We start from the raw sequence: 24124 nt of genomic DNA on the forward strand, positions 1-24124 counted from the left end.
TTCATCAATGTATCATAAAAGGGAGTAAACCTTCCTTGGCCCTTTTGTTATCTCTCATCAGTAATTTGTGGATGATATGCTATTACTTGGATAAGCTTTAGTGACAAATCCTAGAGGTTGGTTTCCCATCATAATAAATTATACTAGTTCTTTGTGATTGAAAAATGACTTGGATAAGAGTTATATTTACCTATGAATGTTCCCTAGGTTATATCCTAGGATTCTAAATCGTGAGAGTACAAGTCTCAAATGTTCTTACCTGGGTTTTCCTCTTACTATTGGGAAAGTGTATGAGATAGTTTGGATTGGGCTATTAGAATAGATTCAAAGAAAACTCGATAGTTAAAAAGGTGCTCTCTTAAGAAATGTTTGAAAGCTCTAGCTTCTCAAAGCTTCCTTTCAAAGTACTTATAATTATCTCCTCTCCCATTTCCATATTTTGTTTTCTAAGTTTAAGAAGATGGATCAAATCTAAAAAAGGTTCCTCTGGTTGGGAGTTGATTAGAAAATTTAAATGTCCCTCCTAGATTTGAAGAAAGTATATTGTAATAAGAAATCAGGTTCGATCTCAGCATTAGGGACTCCTGTTCACTTAATCTTGCACTCATAGCTAAGGTTGGATGAATATTGGTTTCAGAAAATGTGGACTGGTCAGTCTTCATGAAAAATAAGTACCTCAATTGTAGGGATAACTATTCTTTTTTGACCTCTGAGGTCCTTTCTAGGGTCCTCATGTGTAGAATAACCTTATAAAAACCAAATATATGCTTTTTAAGGGTATTTGGTGAAAACTTGGTAAGCATATTAGACTCAAATTTTAGAAAGATCTTTGGGTGTCACCTATCTCCTTGGAGTTTCATTGGATTTGTTTCGCCACTGAAAAACCCTTAATGGAGAGGTATCATATTGATGTGAGCGGATACTAAGTTCTTGTCTCTTCCTTGTTTAAGTAGAAATTGAACCCTTCTTAATTTAATCTTAATATGAAAATGAGTGTTGTTGAGCTTCTCAAGATCCTCAATAACTTTAGTTTTTTTAGGTTGGATGTTGAAGATAGGTGGACCTAGACTTCTTCAGAAGATGGCAAGTACTCGATTGGTTTTGGGTTCAAGTTACCTGTTTAATCCTCTCCCCCTCCCTTCAATTGGTCCATCATTTGGAGATAATATATGATTCCAAATGTTTTATTTTTTGGTGGATGACTTTGCATGGTAGATTTCTTACTATTGACAATATTATAAGGCATGGTTTTTACTTTTTCAATACATGTGTTTTATGTGAGAATGAAGAAGAAAGTATTAATCATATTATGTTTTACTATCATTACTCTTGGAATTTTAGACAAAGAATCTTCCACTCATTCCTTGTTGAGTGGGTTTGAAATGGGGATTTAAGGGACTTTGTTTCTCGCTAGTCTCCTCTTGTCTCATCCTCTAGTTAGGTAACTATGGTGATAGGCCATTTTTCATGTTGGGTGGAGTGAAAGGAAAAAGATAACAAAATCTTTAGGGAAAGGAAGATTGGCTAGGACTCTCTAGCTAAAGAAATTATTGTTAATGTCAAAGAAAACATGAGTTGTTTTGAAAGATGCAAATATTCTCTTCCACCCTCTTACCTAGACTAACTAGAAAATTTGTAAAAAATGGATTTTATTAGATTCTCTTTTTAGATTCATATCCCCACCTATTTTGCTTAGAAATTCTATTAAATGGGCCCCTTGACTCTAGTTGGCCAAAATTGATTTTTAACAGTTCCTACAAAGGAAATATAGGTTAGGTTGCTAGGGGTGGTGTCATTCGTGACTGTAGAGGCAATCTAGTCCTAGCCTATGTGACCAACTTGGGGACACAATATTCTAGTGTGGTGAAGATGGTAGTGGCTTATTATTGTTTAGTTATTATAAAAGCTAAAGGGTACAATAAAATCATCATAGAAGGTGATTCAAAAACCATAATTTTATTGCTAAAAAATGAATCTAATCTTGACTGGAAATGCACATGATCTCCTTATTGCCAAGTGCAAGGACATCACTCATCGGATTAGCCACCTCAGTTTTAGGCATACAACAAGAGAAGGAAATAAAGTTGTTGCATCCTTTCATATCCCCAACAAGAAGGCTTGTTGTAGCCTTGTTGTTGATGAAATACTTCACAATTGATGAAAGATTTTAAATATTGCATACCCAACTCTTTTGAATGTTGAATAATTTAAAGTAAAATAAAAATAATATTTTTTCTTTCTAGGTATGTTCTCTTTTAATTCAATCATTTCTAGTGTTGAATATAAAAATTCACTTCATCTTCATCCAAGGCTAATACCTAGACTATACAATCTCCACCTAACTTTATTGCTTCCCAATGGGGCCCCATTGATTCCCCTAGACCTTGTCAAATTCAAATTTAGTGGTGGAGCTTTCTAGTGCCCCTATTTAAAAATTAAACATAAATGTTGCTTCTTCATCTAAAGACAAGCTTGTTGCTACCCATTTCAACCCTATAAAAGAGTTGAAATAGAAAATTACGCAAGCCCCACCTAATAAATAAATGGAGATGGTGGATTTGGATGAGGAGGGGCCTTCAAGGAATCTGAGTCTTCCTTGTCCTCAGAGTCTAACTGTCTCTTGCTTCCTTAGATGAGGTTGCCCCATTCCTACCTGGACAAGATGTTTCTACCCTTAATCCTAGCTCCCCCAATCAGAAAGTAAAGGTGTCTAAGGTGAAAGAGGATATTGGGTAATAGGATGTAGTTACTAAATGGATCCTCTCATAGTCTGATGTGGATAGGATTGAAGAAGTGGTGAAAGTGGGGGCTATGACTAACAAATGGGAGATGGAGGAAAAGAATGATACAATTTAGAAGGTTGCTATTGATATGGCTAGAAAATTAGAAGAACAGGAAAAGGTCAAGGTGATGTTGAATGATCTTAATGAGAAGTCATTTCAATGGGTTGAAATAAATGTAGTAGCAGAGCTAAAGGGGAGCTGGGAGGTCCTTTAGAGAAAAGTTGAGGAAATATCTATTTTGAGCTAGGGGATGGCTTCAAATAATTTGCCCTTCTTTTTTTCTATTAAGAAGGAAATTGAACATAGAAAGGTCAAGCAAAAAAGATACATAGGTTCCCCCTACCTCGTTGGTCAAGGCTATGCCCAAGTTTGGCACTGAAGTCTTTTCAAAGGAATCTAAAAAAAAAATTTAATTTTTTGATAAAGTCATTGGTCTATGTAGGTATTTCCAAGAGGGTAATTTCTCGATCCATTGGACCATCCTTTCATGTCATTGGCAGGTGGTTGTTTGGTTTTTGCTTTTTGGTTTTGTCTTTGGTCTTTGTCTGTGTGTTTAGTTGTCTTTGGTCTTTGTCTGGTTTCTAGCATATTTTGGTAAGCTATTTTTTCACTGTGTGCACATTCCTCATGTACCCTAGGTGCTATTGTTTAGTGGATATGTAAAGGTTTTGGCCTATCAAACTTGTGTTAATCAAAATTGTAACCAATCTATATTTATAACATTTGAAACCATATACTAGGTTGTATAGTGAGGCCTCATCTATTGTATTTCAAATTTTAATATTAATATAAGAAAATAACTCTTTCATGTAGCTCAGTTACTATCCTCTACACTCACACTAAATTGTGTGACCAAGAAATTTTTTAAAGGGTATTTTTTAAATCATCAAAATAGTGGATTTTACATTTAAAACTATTGTTTACAAACTATTATTAATATCTTCATCTGCTAGGTCTTAACTAATGTGAAGAGAAGATAAGGGCCTTATCTGTATCCTAATAAGTTCCAACTATTATTCTCAGTAAAATCATAGTAATGAAGAATCTTACAAGGAAAAATATCAAGAAATTTTAAAAGGTCATGTTAGCAAAGGATAAGTTGACACATGTTGGTTTGATCTACACAAAATGTTCTAGTCTAGCATCATATTACATACTGTGGCATGGTCTATAATACTAATTCTTAGATATGCTTAATGGCATGCCTGAGTGTGTGTGGGCATGCATGCGTGTGTGTGTGTCTGTTTATACACACACACACACACACATGTATGTACATGTATATGTATATATGTATGTATACGTGTGTGTGTAAACATACACATACACATACACATACACATACACATACACATACACATACACATACACATACACATACACATACACACACACACACATACACATACACATACACATACACATACACATACACATACACATACAAAATTTTATAATACTTCCACAATCATATTACTATATTCTTAACTACAATAATAACAATAATACCATTCAATGGAATTATTAAACATATTTTTACAAACTCATGTAAACCTTCCCATCTAATGAATAAAATATGCACCAAAATTTTAGGCATGTTTAGATGAAATAAGTCAAACTATGTATATTTACCTATCTCATGAATCTAAATATAATTTTAGGCATATTTACATGAAATAAGTCAAACTATGTATATTTTCATGTCCAATTCTTATATATATATATGATATTGTACATGTGAGGATCCATCAAAATGAGTGAAATATAGCATAAAATTCCTTAGGGATTTTCCAGTTATTAAATCTTGAGTCTAGTGGTAGTTCTCTCTATGTATGTATGTATGTATGTATGTATGTGGATGTCATTCTTATTGTGATGCTGTATACTCTTAATCTTAGTCTAAACTTGGCACTTTTCTTATGCTAGAACTTCTAGAGTGATAGATGTGGCTATAATTTTCTCTCCTATGTAGCCTTAAATTGAAATTTGGTGATGATGTGCCTGATTATCATGCCCTTGAGTAACAAGACTTTAATTAGCCAATAGGCTTTAGCGTGGAAGCCTAGAAAAGTGTCAGTAAGCCAGAAAAAAATCCGCATGTCAAGAGCCCTTTTCCCATTGGTGGTCGGAAAGATGTGTCTAGATTTATTGGCAGGGTTTTTTAAATTTTTATCTTCAACTTGTTGACATCCTGAATACTAAGAGGTGAGGGGTGAAATAGTATTCCCTTGAATTTATTAAAAAATTTAAACAACCATCCACATAACATAACTAGATTGAAGAATTGAAATGAACAATAAGCAGAAACAAAGTACACCACATAACACCAGTATTTATATGTGTAAAACCCAAGGCGAGAAAAATTATAGAGTGAATTAGATCTCGATATTATGTAAATAGTTATAGAGTACAAAAGTGTCTCACTACCAGATGGACTCACTATCCAAAGTATAACATCTCACTATCGGATGATGGCTTCTAGTCAATAGTACAAAAATTGAATTGTTAGAATTGCATCTATCATATGCATGAGATACAGTACCACTGAGGTGCATAATCACTTTCACATTCACTATAAAAAATCACTTTTACATTCACTATATATAATCACTTTCACATTCACTATGAAAAAGTGCAATTTATGATGAAAATATCACACACTAATCTTTGCTAAGAAATTGAGTATATACCAAACAAGTATTCATAAAGACAACTTAGCTAGAGTAAAAGTTTGTCCAAAAAGTCCTTTACCCATTGCCGCACAACTAATTGTATCATATAGGAGAAGTCGAAGAAAGTAAAAAGAGTTTCTCAATAACTTGAGGAATAGGTGCAATCACCAAAACTAATATGACTCTGATGATTCTAGAGGGAGTTGGATCAAAACCTTCATAATATATTATGCTAGTGAACATGGTACATAATTATTGGACCCATAATTGTGCCACAACAAAATATTATCACCTGGAATCTTGGATATAGATGTTAGATCAAATTTACAAGACATGATCCCATAGCCTTACAAAAATATTTGACAATGTTGAGCAAAGCAGACCCAAAATGAAATATCTTGAATCCTAGTAAATACCCGAGCTTGTGGGACTTGTGCCAAAATATGCTAGAATCATGTTGTGAGATCACAAAAACATCAATAACATCAATGATAGTATTCTAACAATCTCCCCCTTTGTCATTGATTGCAACATGACAGCTAAAACAACTAATATAACATATACAAAAAGAATGTTCTTATATACAAAAACTATCCTTCTATAAAAATTATCTATTATATTATGCATACCTACTCATTCCCCCTTTGGCATCAATGAAAAAGGGTATACAAAGAAAATAGTATACATAAAAACTCCCCCTGAAGCAAAAAAATGGGCTGATTGGAAGATTGTTTGATCTTCTGAATGTGGGCAGTCCAATTACTTGTGTTGTTCTCCCATTGATGTTGCATTGAGTTTGATGTTTTGTTTCAAAGAAGTTGTTGTGGTTTGATAGACATAGTTTGTTCCACAACCTATACTACATTCTTGAAGGCCTAGGCTTTCATTGGAGATTGTGTTAAGTTATATTTAGGGACTACTTTTACATGTGAGGATCCACATTTATTAAATTCATGTTTTTGACGTGAATGGTTATGGGCTACATGGTTTATCTACATGTTACCTTATTGCCAACTTTAGAGGATGTACATTAGCAAGTGTGTGATGTTTAGGGTTTCTTATGAAGATGTAATATGATGTTTTAGGTCACTCCTATCTCTTAGATGTATTTGCTTCATCATAATCATATTTGATGGCCTAATTCATAGGACTTGTGATTGTCTGCTTTCCTTGCTAGCCTAATTGATGTTTGGAGATGAAGAGGATGATATATATAAAAGATCAAATTAGTATTGATTGTATGTAATGAGTGTGTGAATCAACATGGATAGTGAATCTATGAAAATGCAAAAGTGTGTGGTGAATATATTGGTGTTGAATTTCTTAATGGTTTCCTATGTGAGCAACTACATTCAAAGAAGATTGTTGGAAGTAGTATTGTTGAAGGCTTATTCATTTTGATGTGTATGTTAATTTAACATGTTCAAAAATAGTGAGTTTTTGGTGGAAATGATGATTTGTGTAAGAAGTTTGCTCATGATATGCATAATGAGTTTGAGATGTCTATGATTGGTGAGATGAAATTATTTTGGGGATTACAAATTACTCAATTGGATAAAGGTATTTTTATATCTCAATCAAAGTATGTGAAGGAATTATTGAAAAATTTTAGCTTAGATGACAAAAAACTGGTTGGTGCATCGATGGTGACTGGATGTAACTTGACTAAGGATGATGACTCTTCGAAAGAAAATCAGACTAGGTATAGATCAATTATTGGTGGATTATTGTACTTAACTCAAATTGGCCCTAATATTATGCATTTTGTATGTCTTGTTGCTAGATTTCAATCTAATCCAAAAGAATCTCATGTTTTAGCTATAATAAGGATATTCAGATATTTGAAGGGAACAATTGATTTTGGTTTGTGGTATCCTATGGATGATGACTTTACTCTTAGTGCTTTTACAGATTCCAATTGGGCTAGTGATGTTGATAACTGAAAAAGTACTAATGGTGGTGCATTTTTGTTGGGTAAGAAGTTGGTTTCATGGATAAGTAAGAAATAGAATGCTATTTATTTTTCTACTGTGGAAGTTGAATACATTGCTGCAACCAACAATTGTACTTAGGTGATATGGATGAAGTAGATGTTGAAAGATATCATAGTTGTTTATGATGGGACTACTACTATATACTATGATAATTCAAGTACTATTAATATTTCTAAGAATCTAGTACTGCATTCTAAGACTAAGCATATATCAATTAAGTTTCATTTCTTAAGAGAGAAGGTAAATGAGAAGGAATTAATATTGGAGTATGTATCTACAAAGAAACAAATTCTAGATATCTTCACAAAGGCTTTGCCTAAGGATACTTTTGAGTATCTCCGGGAGAAGCTAGGGGTGATTTCCCCTCCTGATGAGAACTAAAATGCATGGATTTGCATTAGTCTGGTGCACTTCACAACGATATCTTGTCATCCATATTGATGTGGTAGCTTCTACTTAGGTAGAGTAATCAATGTTGTGGTTGAGTGGTTCAAATGTTCTAAGACAGAGAGGATCATGATTTGCATATGTGCCTTTTGCATTGATGTCAAAGGGCGAGAGAATCATGTGAAAAACTACTTGATCTCAAGGGGAAATTGTTAAGAGTTATGGAGAGATTGTTGGTATTTTAATTCTTTCTTTGCATTGATTTTTTTCACATTCATATGTTGTCATCAATGCCAAAGAAGGAGATTGTTGGATATTGCTGAGAGGTTTGCTAAGCAATGTGTTGTCATTGATGTCAACGTATTTGGTTGTGAAGCTTATGTTCATGTTTTAAGTAAAAAAAGATTTAATTTAGAGAATAAGGATATTGAGTATATCTTTATTGGCTATGGTGTCGATATAAAAGGGTAAAAGTTTTTGAATCTAATGACATAAAAGATTCTCTATTGTGGAAATATTATCTTCAAAGAGATTAAACCTTCCACTCTTGAGTAATAGCTATAGAAAGAAGAGAAAATAAATAAGGAGGTAGTTCAGATTCATTCTACCCCTAAGAGAGAAGAACTATGAACTCCTATTAGACATGACGTTGAGGAGAGCTCAAGAATCTCTAAAAGTTTTAAAGAGAAATAACCTCAACAATTGAGAAGGTCTACTCATAGTAGGCGACAACTTGAAAGATATGGTTATCACTAGAAATGTTCAAATATTTGTTGTTAGATTACTATTGTGTTTTTTCTTTGATCGCCAACACTAGTGAGCCTAGGAATATTAGAGAAGCTATAGGTATGAGAGATCTTGATTCTTGAATGGAAGCCATGAATGAGGAGATGACATCTTTGAAAAAAAATAATACATGGGATTTGGTACCTTTTCTTGAAGGACATAAACCAGTGGGGTGCAAATGGGTGTTCAAGAAAAAGTTGGGATATGATGGTGTTGGCATTATAATAGACAAGAAGAAGGTTGGCATTCCAATTATAATGAGAGATTGTTGGCATTTCAATAAGGATATTGAGAAGGTTGTTGATAACTATGGATATAACTGATTAAGGATGATTACTATCTTAATATTATTATTTTGTCATTGATGTCAAGAAATTGATTTTCTAATTCACTATGATGTTGCCATATCTTAAGAAGTATGATTTGATAAGTATAAAGATGTTGGTAAAAGACACAGAAAGAATATGATGAATAAGGGGATAAGTTATTTAATGGGCAACTATTACCGAGTTAGACAATGATGAGATCATGATGTTAAGATTATTTTGATATCCTACATATGCTATTGTTTGAAAGGTTAATACTATACTATGTTACCGAGCAAAGAACCTAGTTGGTGAACCCTAAGGTTATCGCTATCGGTTAATGAAGGCGGAATGTCTACTGAGTGAAGTTTAGTATTTACCAAGTTACAACCAAGCTATAACAAAATGCATTAAATGTTTTCATGAGATATTTAATGAAGGAAGCTGATGAGCTGGATCGGATTAAATGATTGGTAAGCCATGTATGAAGATTGTTAAAGAATCTATGGTAAAGAAAGATTGGCAGGAAGATCTATAGCTCAGATTGAACCACAATACCCTAACACAAGTTCCAAGGTGAAAATGCAAGTTCCAAGGCGGTGTAAAACATTTTCAGATCGTAGGATACATTGAACCTGGACAGGATTGAAGATCTGATGGCTATGATTGATCATGGGAAATGTGATCAAGAAGATTAAGCGGTTGGAAGATTGTTTATAAATAGGAAATTGTTGATAAACAATGTATGTGGGCAAGTGTATGCACATGGATGCTACATAGTGATTACCAAGCACAGAAGCTTGAAGACCTATTTTAATAATAGAGTATAGAACCCAGCAGAGGGACAAGATAAGTCCTATGAATTGATTGTATTGAGAAAATAAGAATCTGCTTCAACATTTTTAGATGTGAAATTGCAGACATATTTTTATTACTATTATTTTGAGAAGTAGCAGAAAATCGCTTAACCGGGTAGACTTAACAGTCTTATTTGTAAAATCCTCTAGCAAGGTGACATTCTTATTGAGTGTTTGAAATCCTTTAACAAGGTCACTTCCAACAAGGTCACTTCTAACAAGGTGAAGATTCTAACAGATCTGAGGGAAATCCCTTAACCGGGTCACATCTAGAAATGTGTTTGTAATCTTTAACCAAGCATACTCTAGAAGAGTATATTTCTTAGTGGGTCCGAAATCCCATAGTGGTTTTTCCCTATTTGGGTTTCCACATTATATCTGGTGTTATATGTTTGTGATCTTATCTATTTATGGGTCTGCATGCATTATTGTTTTTCTAATAAGGTTACCGAGGTTGAATCTGTTGTTTTTATTGAAGATTAAGTTTGAATGATTCACCCCCCCCCTCTCATATTGTTAGCTTGGCATCTGTACTAATCATATTTAGTATCAGAACTATCAATTGGTATCAGACCTTTGGACTCCGGAAGAAAAGTTTAGAGGCACTTGAGTTAAAGATCCAAAAGATGTATAAGAGGGATGCACTGAAGCTGAATAAGTCAATTTCTCTACATGGCAGAAAAGGATGAAGCTGCATCTATCAGGAATTAGAGAATATGCTATCTATTATCTGGAGAATGATTTCATCACACCGAGCACCTATCCATTGACAATGGAAGAGATAAAGGCAAAGCAAGAACATATTCAAGCAATGATTGAAATAACATCTACGTTGAGCGACTCAGAGTTTAATGATCTAGAAGGCTGCAATGATGCAAAGGCAATGTGGGATAAGCTCATATCAGTATATGGAGGAGATGAACATGTTCAAAGAGCAAAAGTGGATAGTCTAAGAGGACAACTTGAATCTATGAGGATGAATGAAGGTGAGAACATAACCCAGTATAGTACAAGACTAAAGGAGATTGTAAATCAAATCAAAAGAGCAGGAGGAACTATTGAAGAAAAAGATGTAACAAGTAAGATGTTGAGAACCCTTCTACCTGCCTATGCAATCCAAGTCTCTGCAATCAATGAATTGAAATCTATACCCAATATGCCAATTTCTTTAGATGCTACTATTGGTGAGCTACATGCATTTGAGTTAAGTAACTTTGATAATAGTGGGTCATCGCTAAATAAAGTTGAATCTGCATTCAGTTATTTTCATATTGATGAAACTGATGATTACAATGATAGAAAGTATAAGTACTCTGAAGGGAATCACAGTGGAGCAAGTGAAAGATTTCACAAAAACATGGAGGAGGTACACAAACTGTATGAGGAAATCAGAAAGCAAGAAGAGTTTGAAGCACTATTAGCTAGAAGGCTACCGAGAGGAAAAGGTAAGTATAAAGGAAAGCTACCTTTAAAATGTTTCAATTGTGATAAGATAGGACATATGGCTTCTAACTATCCTGACAAAGAATCTAGTGAAAAGAGAGATTACCAAGATGACAAACAGAAAGATAATCATTACAGAGGACACCGATATTTCAGAAGAAGAGATAAGAAGACATGTTTAATAGCTGATGAGGAATCTAATGATGATAAATCAGATGAGACTGATACAGAGGAAGTAGTTTATGTGGCTATCAAAGATGGATCAAATGAGGAAAGGTATGAAGAAAAAGCCCTAATATCTCGCATAAACACTAATGATTCTTGGATTATAGATAGTGGATGTTCACATCATATGACAAGAGATAAACACAAGTTTGTTATATTAGAAGATTATGATGGAGGATATGTTAGATTTGGTAATGATGTACCATGTCTAGTAAGAGGTAAAGGATCTATAACACTTCTTGATAATGCAAGATGCAATGATGTTTATTGGGTTGAAGGTTTGAAATACAATTTTTTAGTGTAGCACAGCTAAACAACACAGGTTACCGAATAGAGTTTGAAAAAGGACTTGTCAAAGTTCATGACAAGCATGGAAAGTTAGCTGCTACGGGGTCACAAACAAGAGGTAATACATTTCATCTTGACTCAACTTGGAATAAATGTCTATATGCAAGGATAGATGATACCTGGTAATGGCATAAAAGGTTTTGTCATGTTAATTTTGATAATCTGATCAAAATAAGTAAGAAGCACCGATCAAGAGGTCTACCGAGTCTTGAAAAACCTGAGAATGCTATGTACCGAGGATGCCAAATGGGTAAGATGACAAGATCAAGCTTTACAAGTAAGTCCTACACTTCTAAGGGAATTTTAGATCTTGTGCATACTAATCTTTGTGGTCCTATGAAAGTTCAGAGTTATTATGGTGATAAATATTTCATATTATTTGTGGACGATTACTCAATGATGATGTCAGTAATGTTTTTAAAAGAAAAATCAGAAGCTTTTCAAATGTTTAAATGGTACAAGGCTAGAGTTAAAAATGAAACAGGAAGACAACTAAAATATCTCAGATCAGATAGAGGAGGAGATTTTACTTCTGATGAGTTCAACTTATTTTGCAATGATCATGGTATAAAAAGACAAGTCTCTGCACCGAGAACTCCACAGCAGAATGGAATAGCTGAGAGAAGAAATAGATCTATTGTGGATTGTGCTAGAACACTGATGATTGAAAAGAAGGTGCCACAAACATTTTGGAGAGAAGCAATAAGCACGGCAGTTTACACCCTGAACCGAGTACAACTGAAGAAAGGAACTTTGAAGACACCTTATGAAATCTGGTATGACAAGAAACCTAATGTAAGTTATTTTAAAATCTTTGGGAGTAGATGCTATGTTCACAAAGATGATAGAAATGGTAAGTTTGATCAGAAAAGTGAAGAAGGAACATTTCTAGGTTATTCTTCTAGAAACAAATTATTTAAATGTCTGATCAAATCATCTAACAAAATAGTAGAAAGTGCAAATGTGAAAATTGATGAATTTGCAGAAAGAACTAATGAAGGAAACTCCAAAGAACTAGAAGATTATGAAGGATTTGTCTATGTTCAACCGAGAAGTCCTACCGAGAAGACTGCTAAAGAAAATGAAGAGAATATCCAATTACCGAGTGATGAAGAAGATCATATAGAGCCTATTGAGCTTGTATTAGCCAAGTATGTCAGAAGGAATCATGCACCAAGTCAGATTATAGGAGATAAGAATGATCCAATGGTGACGAGGAACAAACTGAGACAAAACACATGTCTAATATTTGAATTTGAACCAAGAATAGTGAAAGAGGCATTTAACAATTAAGATTGGATAAATGCTATGACAGAAGAGATTGATCAAATCAAGAAGAATGACACATGGACACTAGTCCCAAGACCGAAGGACAAAAATGTAATCGGTACAAAGTGGATCTTCAGAAACAAGCTAAATGAAAAAGGTGAGGTCATTCAGAATAAAGCAAGACTAGTTTGCAAAGGTTATGCCCAAGAAGAAGGAATTGATTATGGTGAGTTTTGCACCTGTGGCAAGAATTGAAGGAGAAAGAACATTGTTGGCATATGCTGCTTACAAGAATTTCAAGGTATATCAAATGGATGTCAAATCTACATTTCTAAATGGTATATTAGAAGAAGTTTTCATTGAACAACCTGAAGGATTTGTTGAAGGAGAAAATAATGATCAGGTATGTAAATTGAACAAAGCTTTATATGGTCTAAAACAATCACCTAGAGCATGGTATGAGAGATTGCACTCATATTTGATCAAAATTGGTTTTATAAGAACAAGTGAAAACAACAATATGTACATGAAGAATGATGAAAATGGAATACTGATCTCAGCCATATTTGTTGATGATATTATCTTTAGTGGAAATGACTCTCTATGCAAGAAATTTGGAAATGAAATGCGTAAAGAATTTGAGATTTCATTAATCGGTGAGATAAAACATTTTATAGGTATGCAGATACTGCAAATGAAAGATGAGATTTTCATTACCCAATCCAACTACATAAAGGAAATCTTGAAGAAATTTGGAATGGAGGATTCAAAACCAGTAAGTACTCCTATGACTACCAACTGTAAATTGTCAAAGAATGATGAATCTGCATCTGTTGATAAGACACTCTACCGATCTATGATTGGAAAACTGCAATATGTTGTTCACAGCAGACCAGATATAGCACATGCAGTAGGTATAGTTGCAAGATTTTCTGTAGATCCCAAGGAAACACACATGACGACAATCAAAAGAATTTTTAGATACATAAAAGGCACTGAAGATTATGGCTTAGTGTATTGGAAAGGAAATGTTTTTGATTTAAAATTTTATACTGATGCTGATTGGGCAGGCAACATTGATGATAGAAAAAGCACAAGTGGAGGAGCTTTCTTTTTAGGAGAAAGACTAGTGAGTTGGCTTAGCAAGAAACAAGGATGTGTTTCTTAGTCAACAGCAGAAGCTGAATATGTTGCTGCAGCATTGAATTGCACCAATATAGCATGGATCAAACAACTATTGGAAGGTATAAATGAGCAAGTTACCGAGCCAGTAACTATATTCTGTGATAACACTAGTGCCATTAACATCATTGAGAAGATTGTTGGCATTTCAAAGGATATTGAGAAGGTTGTTGATGTTTATGGATATAATTGATTAAGGATATTTACTATCTTAATATTATTATTTTGTCATTGATGTCAAGAAATTGATTTTCTAATTTAGTATGATTTTGCCATATCTTAAGAAGTATGTTTTGATGAGTATAAAGAAGTCGATAAAAGACATAGAAAGAATATGATGAATAAGGGGAGAAATAAGCTATTCAATGGGCAACTATTACCAAGCTAGACAATGATGAGATCATGATGTTTTAGATTGTTTTGATATCTTACATATGTTGTTGTTTGAAAGGTTAATACTATACTATGTTACTGAGCAAAGAACCTAGTCGGTAAACCCTAGGGAACCTAGTCGGTAAACCCTAAGGTTATCGCTATCGGTTAATGAAGGCAGAATGTCTATCGAGTGAAGTTTAGTATTTATCGAGTTACAACCGAGCTATAACAGAATGCATTAAATTTTTTCATGAGATATTTAATGAAGGAAGCTGATGAGCTGGAGTGGATTAAATGATTGGTAAGCCGTGTATGAAGATTGTTAAAGAATCTATGGTAAAGAAAGATCAGCAGGAAGATCTACAGCTCAGATTGAACCTGGACAAGATTGAAGATCTGATGGCTATGATTGATCATGGAAAATGTGAGCAAGGAAATTAAGTGGTTGGAAGACTGTTTATAAATAGGAAACTATTGATAAACAATGTATGTGGGCAAGTGTATGCACAGGGATGCTACATAGTGATTACCGAGCATAGAAGCTTGAAGACCTGTTTTGATAACAGAGCATAGAGCCCATCAGAGGGACAAGATAAGTCCTATGAATTGATTGTATTGAGCAAATAAGAATCTACTTCAACATTTTTAGATATGAAATTGCAGACTTATTTTTATTACTATTATTTTGAGAAGTAGCAAAAAATCTCTTAACCGAGTGGACTTAATAGTCTTATTTGTAAAATCCTCTAGCAAGATGACATTCTTATTGAGTGTTTGAAATCCTTTAACAAGGTCACTTCTAACAAGGTGAATATCCTAACAGATCTGAGGGAAATCCCTTAACCGGGTCACATCTAGCAATGTGTTTGTAATCTTTAATAGGATTTGCTTTTAATCGAGCATACTCTAGAAGAGTATATTTCTTAGTGGGTCTGAAATCCCACAGTGGTTTTTCCCTATTTGGGTTTCCACGTTAAATCTGGTGTTATATGTTTGTTATCTTATCTATTTATGGGTCTGCATGCATTACTGTTTTTCTAATAAGGTTACCGAGGTTGAATCTATTATTTTTATTGAAGATTAAGTTTGAATGATTCAACCCCCCTCTCATATTGTTAGCTTGGCATCTATACTAATCACATTTAGTATCATAACTATCAGATGGCAGTATTGATAAGAATAAAGCATGGTTGATCATTAAGGGATATTCGCACCTATTGAGGGAATAGATGATGGTGGTATTTTTTCTCCCATTCAAAATCTATCATCCATTTAGTTCATGTTATCCCTTGCTACAACTCATGATTGGGGAATCGAGAAAATGGATGTGCTGACAGCATTCCTTCATGGTGATTTAGAGGAAGATATTTATATGACACTGTCAAAGAATCTCATCATGAAACATAAAGAGAATCAGGTTTGCAAGTTAAAAGAGTCTTTGTATGGTCTAAAACACTTTGTAACCGATGACCATTGTTGCAAATTTGACATAAATTTCCTTTATATCATCAACCCTCATTGATCGACCATCGAAGGTGGCGTCGATGAGTTTACAGAGTTTGGTGTTGGAGAGTTTAGAACTAGGGCCGGGAAAACCTACAACCTTATGCTGGAAGCTGATGTTATTTATAACTTCCTCAGTGATCTTGTAGGGCCGGTCCAACTAAATGAATTCTCCATGAATGTGGCTGAGAATATATCAGACCCATTCTACTTCGGCAAATGTCAAAACGCCCATAAATTAGGTAAAACCCTTCCTCTGCAAATGGGCAAATTCTAGCTTTAACTGGTTGTTGTTGATCAGTTTCTTAGTGAATACGTAGGACAATTTGTAACCTCCAAGATACTCTATGTCACAATGGATATATGCCCTAATGTGTTCAGTATGAAGTACACAGTGGCAGACACTTGAAAATGCTCCCAACGGATAATCCAAAAGTGACTTGAAAGGGTGGTTTTTGAATTTAGGATAGGGGCAGTTCTTGATTTTCACTAGCAGAGTATCGACACTTGATGAAGAAGCCATGATTTCCAAAGAAGTATCAAACTAGGGATTTTGTAAATGGTAAATACCTCAAGATTCTATTAGAGGATGAAATCACTTTTGAGTGTAGTTGCTTGCACAAATCACCTTTGGACTCTTGAAATTCTCTGGGATTCACTCTTCAGAATGCTCAATCATTGTGTGAGAAAATAACTTAAATTTTTCCCTTTTATCACCATTAACCTTAATTTTCCACTGTCATAAATGTTGTTGGTAAGTCTAACCGAATCACACAGTCTGTGAGTAGGTTCTAGTAAACACCTAAAATTGCCTGATTATCCATCCACAATAAAAATTCTCTGACTATAGATCTAATCTAAGGTGTTTGCATGATCTTCAATGATTTGCCTACCCCTAAGTCAGAGTGCCTTAGTAACGTGTTGTTCCTCCTTCCGATGCAGGACCTGATGGCTCTACCAGTTGGTATGTCAGTTGTTTGTCGGATCTCCTAACCCATCTTTTCTCATGCTATTTTTTGATATCTTCTACCTTTGCCTTTCCCTTCTCATCTGCATTTCTATTTGTTACTCCTGCAATATTTAGCACATGTCCAATCTTGTTGCATGCATAACAGACAATATTGTTCTTTTTAATTGCTTTGTTAAACCCTTTATTTCCTTGATTTCCCTTTGATCTACATTGGTTAACCATATGACCAAATCTACTACATGCATGACATCTTACATTTCCAAGACCGGTGAATGATGCATTGTTTTGACTATTCCTATTCCCACACTGACTTGCTATATGATGATATTTATTGTATACAAAGCATGTACCATTAAATTTGTGAGCATTAGGTTTTCTTACCAGTGATTTTTGGTACTGATTGTTGGCATGATTATGCTTCTAACCGGATGATTTATCTTGTTGTCCAGTACCAGAGCTTTCTCCTTCTTCATAGCAAGACATCTTTTATCATTAACATCTCTCTGACTCTTCAGTAATTCATCAAGTTTGGCAAAGTTGGCCTTGAATTTGTCCTTGTACTCATTTGCAGTGACTAAATCGTCTTTCATGATTATGATCTTTCTCTCAAGTTCCTGTTCATTGTTCAGGGACTAGATCAACACAAGCTTTAGCATATCATTCACATGTGTCAATCTCTTGCATTCATCAGATCTATCCTTCAATACTTGAGCTAGGTTTTTCTTCATTCTTCTTTTTGTCTTCAATTTCCTTGCACATTCTCATGGTTAGGGCTTGCATCTCATTCTTCAAGAGAGTGTTTTCCTGAGTGAGTTTCTGACATTGATCCTTCATAGCATCTTCTTCATCACTATTCTGATTTTTCAATTGATCACATACTTCCTTCCTCGTAGCTTGAAAAATAGGAATCTTTCATTGTAATGAGATGATGTGTTCTCTGGCTTGCATTAGTTCATTCTTTAGTTTACTATTTTCCATCTGTTCATTATAAAGATCCTAATGACTAAGTAGAAGTTGTTGTTGTGGACCAGTTTCCATTGATTCCAAGTTCCAGATCTTCCTCAAGTGGTTAAACTTCTTCTAAGGTACTAAGCTCTATTACCAATTGTTGGAATCCAAGAACACTAAGATGGGGGGTGAATCAGTGTTCTACCGATAAGTCTAATTCTTAACTTATTGTTTATGAACTGGTTAATAGTAAATAAAGTTAAAGTGCATAAACCAAATAACACATAAAGAAGTAACATCATAACACCAATATTTATATGTGGAAAACCCTGCAAAGGGAAAAACCACGGTGGGCCTAATACCCACAATATCTATATACTTGATCAAGGTATACAAATATTACATAGAGGGGATTGCACATGCAATGAGGTTAATAGACTAGATCTCACTGCTCAAATAGAAGTCTCACTTACTTACACAACACTACATATAGATTACAAATAAAAATCAACTCATAAAGTGCATCTGACCATGCTAGATAAGTTGCAGTTTATATTCTATCAACCCTCTCTGTGAACCTATTTACTGATACTCTGTTCAGCTACTGGTTGAGACTACGCATTTGAAACTGTGCACTAAAGCTTCCTCTCGTTGACCAAAATGCATAGTGTAGATCGGATAGATTAGTAAAGAGGAAGATGAGAGGCCCAATTCCAAATAAGGGGATCCATAAAGTACCATAGTTATGGCATAAGAATGAATTTCACTTAGTGGGTTTTCTTTTCACTTTCTCAATATATTTCTAGAGCCAAGTCTAAGAATTACCTTCCCCTCCATCAAGGGTTAATTCTTAGGCTCTATAACTTTAATCTTCCTTTAATACTTCCTAGTAAGTCCCTATTAAGTCCTCCTAGCCCCTTGTTGGACCTAAATTTGGTGGTTGAGCTTTTTGGGGCCCGCATGGCGAAAACCAACCCCACGACTAGTTTTAAACCTAAGCTTGTCCCTACCCATTTTAATCCTCTTAGAGAAGACAAATAGAAGGCCTCCCCTAATCTTCCTCCTATGAATGCGGAAGTGCTAGATTTAGATGAAGAAGATGTGTATAACAATTTTTAATCCTCCTCTGATTTGGAATCAAACTAGTCCCTTCCATTTTCTGAGGAGGTTGCTCTCATTTCCCCTAGTTAGGAAATTCTTGACACTAAGACTAGTTCTCCTAATTTAGAATCAAAGGTTTTGAATCTAGAGGGGAATGTTGAACGGAAAGACCTGGTCATTGAATTAAATTTTATAATAGTTCAATGTGGCTATCGGGAACATTAGTAGACTGGAGACTATAGTTGAGACCGACACTAAGACAAACAAATGGGTAATAGAGGATGAGGATGAACAGATCTGGAAAGCTATGAGTAATATGGTTGGTAAATTAGAGAATTGGGATATAGTGGAAGAAATGCTAAAAGACCTAAGTGAGAAGTTGTCTAAAAGAAATGAGAACAAGGTCGTTATGGAGTTGAAGGAAAGCTAGGAGATCCTCAAGTGTAAGAGTAAGGAGATGTCTAAGAGAAGCCAAGAGATGGTCCCAAAGAATTCAGCTTCCCTATAGGCTATTCATATGGAGACCACAAGAAAGCCAAGTGTAGGAGACATGCTCTAACCCCTTCTACTTTAGTGGAGCCCTATGCCTTTATGGTTAAAGACACTCTAGACTCTAGTAATCCGAACTCTACTAAGGACTCTATAAAAAAAAATCTCTTTTTTTGTTAAAGTCTTAGGTTTGTGTGAAGATTCGTAAGAGCATAATGTTTTCGCTCAAAAGACCATCTCTTCATGTCTTTGGTGGCTAGCTAGTTTATAGTGGTTTTTGTTTTTTGGTTCTATTTCTAGTTCTATTTAGTGCTTGGTGGTTCCTTTCTATTTTTGGTATTTTTTCTTTAGCTAAGTGTGCATCTCTCATGCGCCTTGGGGGGCACTTTTTCACAGTTTTTTAACAATATTGACCTAACCCACTTTAATCCTATGTAGTCATAAAAAACTTATAAATAGATATGTAAAGCCTAATTGCAAATAACTCAAAAGTTTTAGAAATAGCAAGGACTTTGTGTTGCTACAAATAAAGTGATAAAATTTAGAAAACAATATTTTTTGTTAAGGTTCAAGCTTGGTAGATTCAAGGCCTTAATTTGTGCTTGCTGGTTAGGGGTACTACATTTGAACCCCATGAGGTGTGATTATGGTATCAAAATTACCTAGTTAAACTACAAGTAGATTATGCCATCTTTTATTTATAAAATACTTACTCTCTTCAGAATTCCTAGATAAACCATGACAATATTGGTAAACCACTAAGGGAAAATAAGGCAAAGAATATATAAGAACTTCTAGCTAATATAATAATATAAAGGCTAGAAGAAAAATTTTAGTGAAATTTGTTGGTTATATTATATTACTAGTGTAAATCATATGGAAGGTGGGAGAGGCAGGAGAGGCAGTTGCAGAGAGGCTAGGGTTTCTACAGATGAGGAGGTGTCTGATGTGGATGTTGATGGAGATGGATCTATGTTTGTTGCAATGGTTGGGGAATGGACACATTGTTCTCTCGTGGCCCTGTGTCCTCCCTCGTGCTCTGAGGTGACCCTTGGTTTTGGTATTTTTGTGACCTGTGTTTTGCACTGGTATGTGGGTGTGGCTCTACTTCGTGTAGATGGGGGTGCGTACCTGGAATGTGTAGGGAGTGGAAGGGTTGTCATGGCTGCCTCTTTGGTTTATGTTTGGGGATTTTGCTTTTCGCCTTCCCTCTTCTTTCTATCTTGGTGTGGAGGGGAGGTTTGGGACCCAGGTGGACTGTCGAGTGCCTGGTTCTTCTCTGGGTTTGGTGTGGGCAGAGGGGTGTGTTGGAGCGATACTATTCTCTATCAAGGCCCGATGATTTTTTTTGTTGTGATTTTGCTAGGTAATCTTGTCCTTTCTTCAGATGGGTACTTCCCTTTTTTAGGTTTTTGTCTAGATTGGGTCGCGGTTGTCTATGGGAAGGATGGGTAACTTTGATTTGAGTGGCTTTGTGATCATTTGGGGGTTCATTTTCTTTCTCAGTCAGTCTCTTTATTTTCTTTCTCTTAGGTTGTTTGTTGAGGTTTCTAATGAGGTGATCCCAACTCTTATTGAGGAGGAGTTGTGTCTTGCTTTTCTTCCCATGAGTAGACGCAAGGAGATCTTTTGGTTGGTTTCTCTCCTTTGATGATCTATCTGGTCTCTTTTCTCCATGGTTCTAAGATCCATGATAAAACCCAGAGCTTTGGGTTTGGGGAGCTTGCTAAAACCCTGTGGGGTGGATCTCTTTGGTCTTGAGTTATTTATGATAGCCCTTGTTTTGTTATTTTAGCAGAAGATTAAGGGAGCCTTTTTAAAACCCTTATTTTTCATGGTTTCTTTTCAAGTTGTCATCTTTCAACTTTTCTCAAACCATCCTATTGAGGTGGACCTTTCTTCTGTTGAGGGGAAGAGTTGTAGGTTGAGTCTTTTGGGATGGCTCCTATTTGGGGTTTTGGATGCCCTGCGTTTTAAGGTCGGTGGTGTTTATGTTTCTCTTTCCTTGTTGCTAGGTTTCTTACCTCTTTCTCCCATCAAGGTGGAGACTTTAGAGGAGCTTGTTAGGTAGGAATCTGTTTGGATCAGGCCTCTTCTTAAGTGCAAGGTTTTGGGATCCTTTTCAAAATGCAGTTGTCTAGCAAAGCTTTATGGTTAGATCTTTTGACTATTGGACCTTAGTTCGTGGTTAGAAGCTCTGCTCTCTATTGATGGCTTCCTCCTTTTCTACCCCTATTAAGGTGCATCCCTATCCTATTGAGGTGGAAAGGTGATTTTTTGTTGGAGTTGTGACTTCCAGATGCTTTGAGGTTGTTGGCTTCTTCATGGTGGTTTTGGGAGCCATTATAAAACCGAATTTGAAGGTTAGGGGATCCTTTCAAAATCCCCTTGCTTTAGTTCAGTTTTTAATGTTTATCTTATGGTTTATTATCTAGTTGGATAATGATAGTTTTCAAGTGCCCAACATAGACTATGGTTGTTTTTGGTTAAGAGTTGGGCTAGCTTTTAGGTGTCTGGAGTTTTTATTTCAAGTTAAGGGAGCCTGAAATTTCCTTGCTGGTTGGTTGAGGGTGCCTGTTAAACCCTCATTCTTTTCTTTTATGAGCTATAGTTTGATGATGTAGCCTTGTTTGTGTTGCTCGCCTAATTTATATTGATTATCTTTAAACTGCTTGGCTGACTCTTTCTATTTGTGGTTGTGCTGGTTTTTGGAAGGCATTAGCCTATTTCATTGTGTTCGGCCTGCTAATTTTCCTTGTTTGTATCCTTTGTTAGCATAGTATTGTGGGTTCCAGATCTTGGTAAAATCTAAGGGTTTTGGGTCCCTTCAAAACCTATTGTAAGGGGTTTCGGGTCCCCTCAAAACTTGTTTTTTACCTTAATCAAAAATATTTTAGTGAACTTTGATTTATTCACCTCATTGGATGGCTTTCTATGTGAGGAAAAAATTACTTTTCCTATATCCTAAGCCTTTGAAATAATACCACCTTGAGGCTTGCATGGCTTACCACTATTACTAACTCAAGTTTTAAATTTCACACCACCATTCCAAGGATTCTATTTATTTTTATAGATCACTATTTTTGACCAATGTTTCTTTTTTGGAAGAAGGGATATTATTAACCTTCTTGCATAGGAATACATCATCCTAAAACTAACTATTTCTAGGATAGGGCTAAATAGACATCTAATCCTAATTCCATATAACTCCAAAGTTCTATAAATAGTAAAGACTTCATGTTGCTAAAAATAGAGTGATAAAATTAAGAGAATAATATTCACAATGAAGGTTTGTGTTCTTTTGAAGACCTTAATTAGTGTTTGGTTCTTAGGGGTGCTACCCTTGGAACCCATGAGGAGTTCTACCCCTCAATATCTACACCTAGACCCTTGTATGGGGTGTTTCTTCAAGAACTATCCCCCATATCAATACTATATGAAACATAGGTTATTAGTAGGACAAAAAGTGGGATCATTGTGAGATGAAAGATGATGGCAATATCTAGCCTTATAATAATAATATTAACATTAAAATAGATATTAGACAAGTTGAGATAAAAAAGAATAGAGTGTCTCAATTGTCTAATGTGAATATTAATAATATTCTTCAAATCTTTAGAAAGATCAATTTTAGCACAAAATTGGTTTTACAAAATAGTTGAGAAAAAAATATCTAGATCAGCATAAATAATAGTTCCTAGTGAGCTTTCTATTTTAGATCATGAATTATAGAACCTTGCAAAGACAACAAGAGAATCTCCACCATATAGCGATATAGAAAGCACTCTCCCTAGAGACTTAAAAATCTTGCACCTACGTGTGATTATAAGCAAGGACATACAAGCAATTTGAGGCGATATTTGAGGATGACCTCTAAATGGATAACTATAGAAAAGTACAAATAAAAAACTTTTGTGAGGTTTTGAAAAACATTGAGGTACTTAGATCTTATGCAAGACCTAAATCTTTCCATTCTTTATGCACACTTTAAAATGGAACATTTCCAACAAAATAAACTATTGTAGGAGAAATATTTAAGCTATTAGCAAGCACAATAAAGATTTTGGAAGGGGAAGAACCATATTTGAATGCATTTTAAAAAGACATACCTCATGGAAGTCCTTGGGATAAACTTATTGCATCACTTTGACAATGAAGCCAAAACTAGGAGTAACCTTTAGATTGATGAAGTTTGATCGTATTGAAAAGGAAGAAAAATGCCAACATGCATGGCAAGTGAAAAGACCTCACAATAAACATAAAAAAAACTTGGAGTATTTGACTTGAAAAGATAAGTATGACATTAGAAGGGACATAAACAAACAAAAAATGTCAAAGACTTAAATCCTAATAAGACCTCATATTCTAGCTTCCCCATTTGATCACATATAATCTCTCTATGTTTTTCTCCATTGCAATTTGAAAGTAAGCATATTTATAATAATGATCAAAATCATATTATCTTTATAGTTTACAGTTAAATAGTC

General features: G+C 34.9%; 1 protein-coding gene across 1 annotated transcript in view; it reads right to left on the reverse strand.

Moving 5' to 3' along the window:
* Positions 1-17689, reverse strand: part of LOC131856541 (uncharacterized) — a 28365-nt gene extending 10676 nt beyond the window's left edge. Inside the window, exon 1 of the mRNA XM_059208365.1 lies at positions 17481-17689. Within this exon, the coding sequence (XP_059064348.1) occupies positions 17481-17689 (209 nt within the window). The remainder of the gene's footprint in view (positions 1-17480) is intronic.
* Positions 17690-24124: the final 6435 nt, after the last annotated feature.

Source organism: Cryptomeria japonica, chromosome 7 (genome assembly GCF_030272615.1).
Source record: "Cryptomeria japonica chromosome 7, Sugi_1.0, whole genome shotgun sequence".
Classification (NCBI taxonomy): Eukaryota; Viridiplantae; Streptophyta; class Pinopsida; order Cupressales; family Cupressaceae; genus Cryptomeria; species Cryptomeria japonica.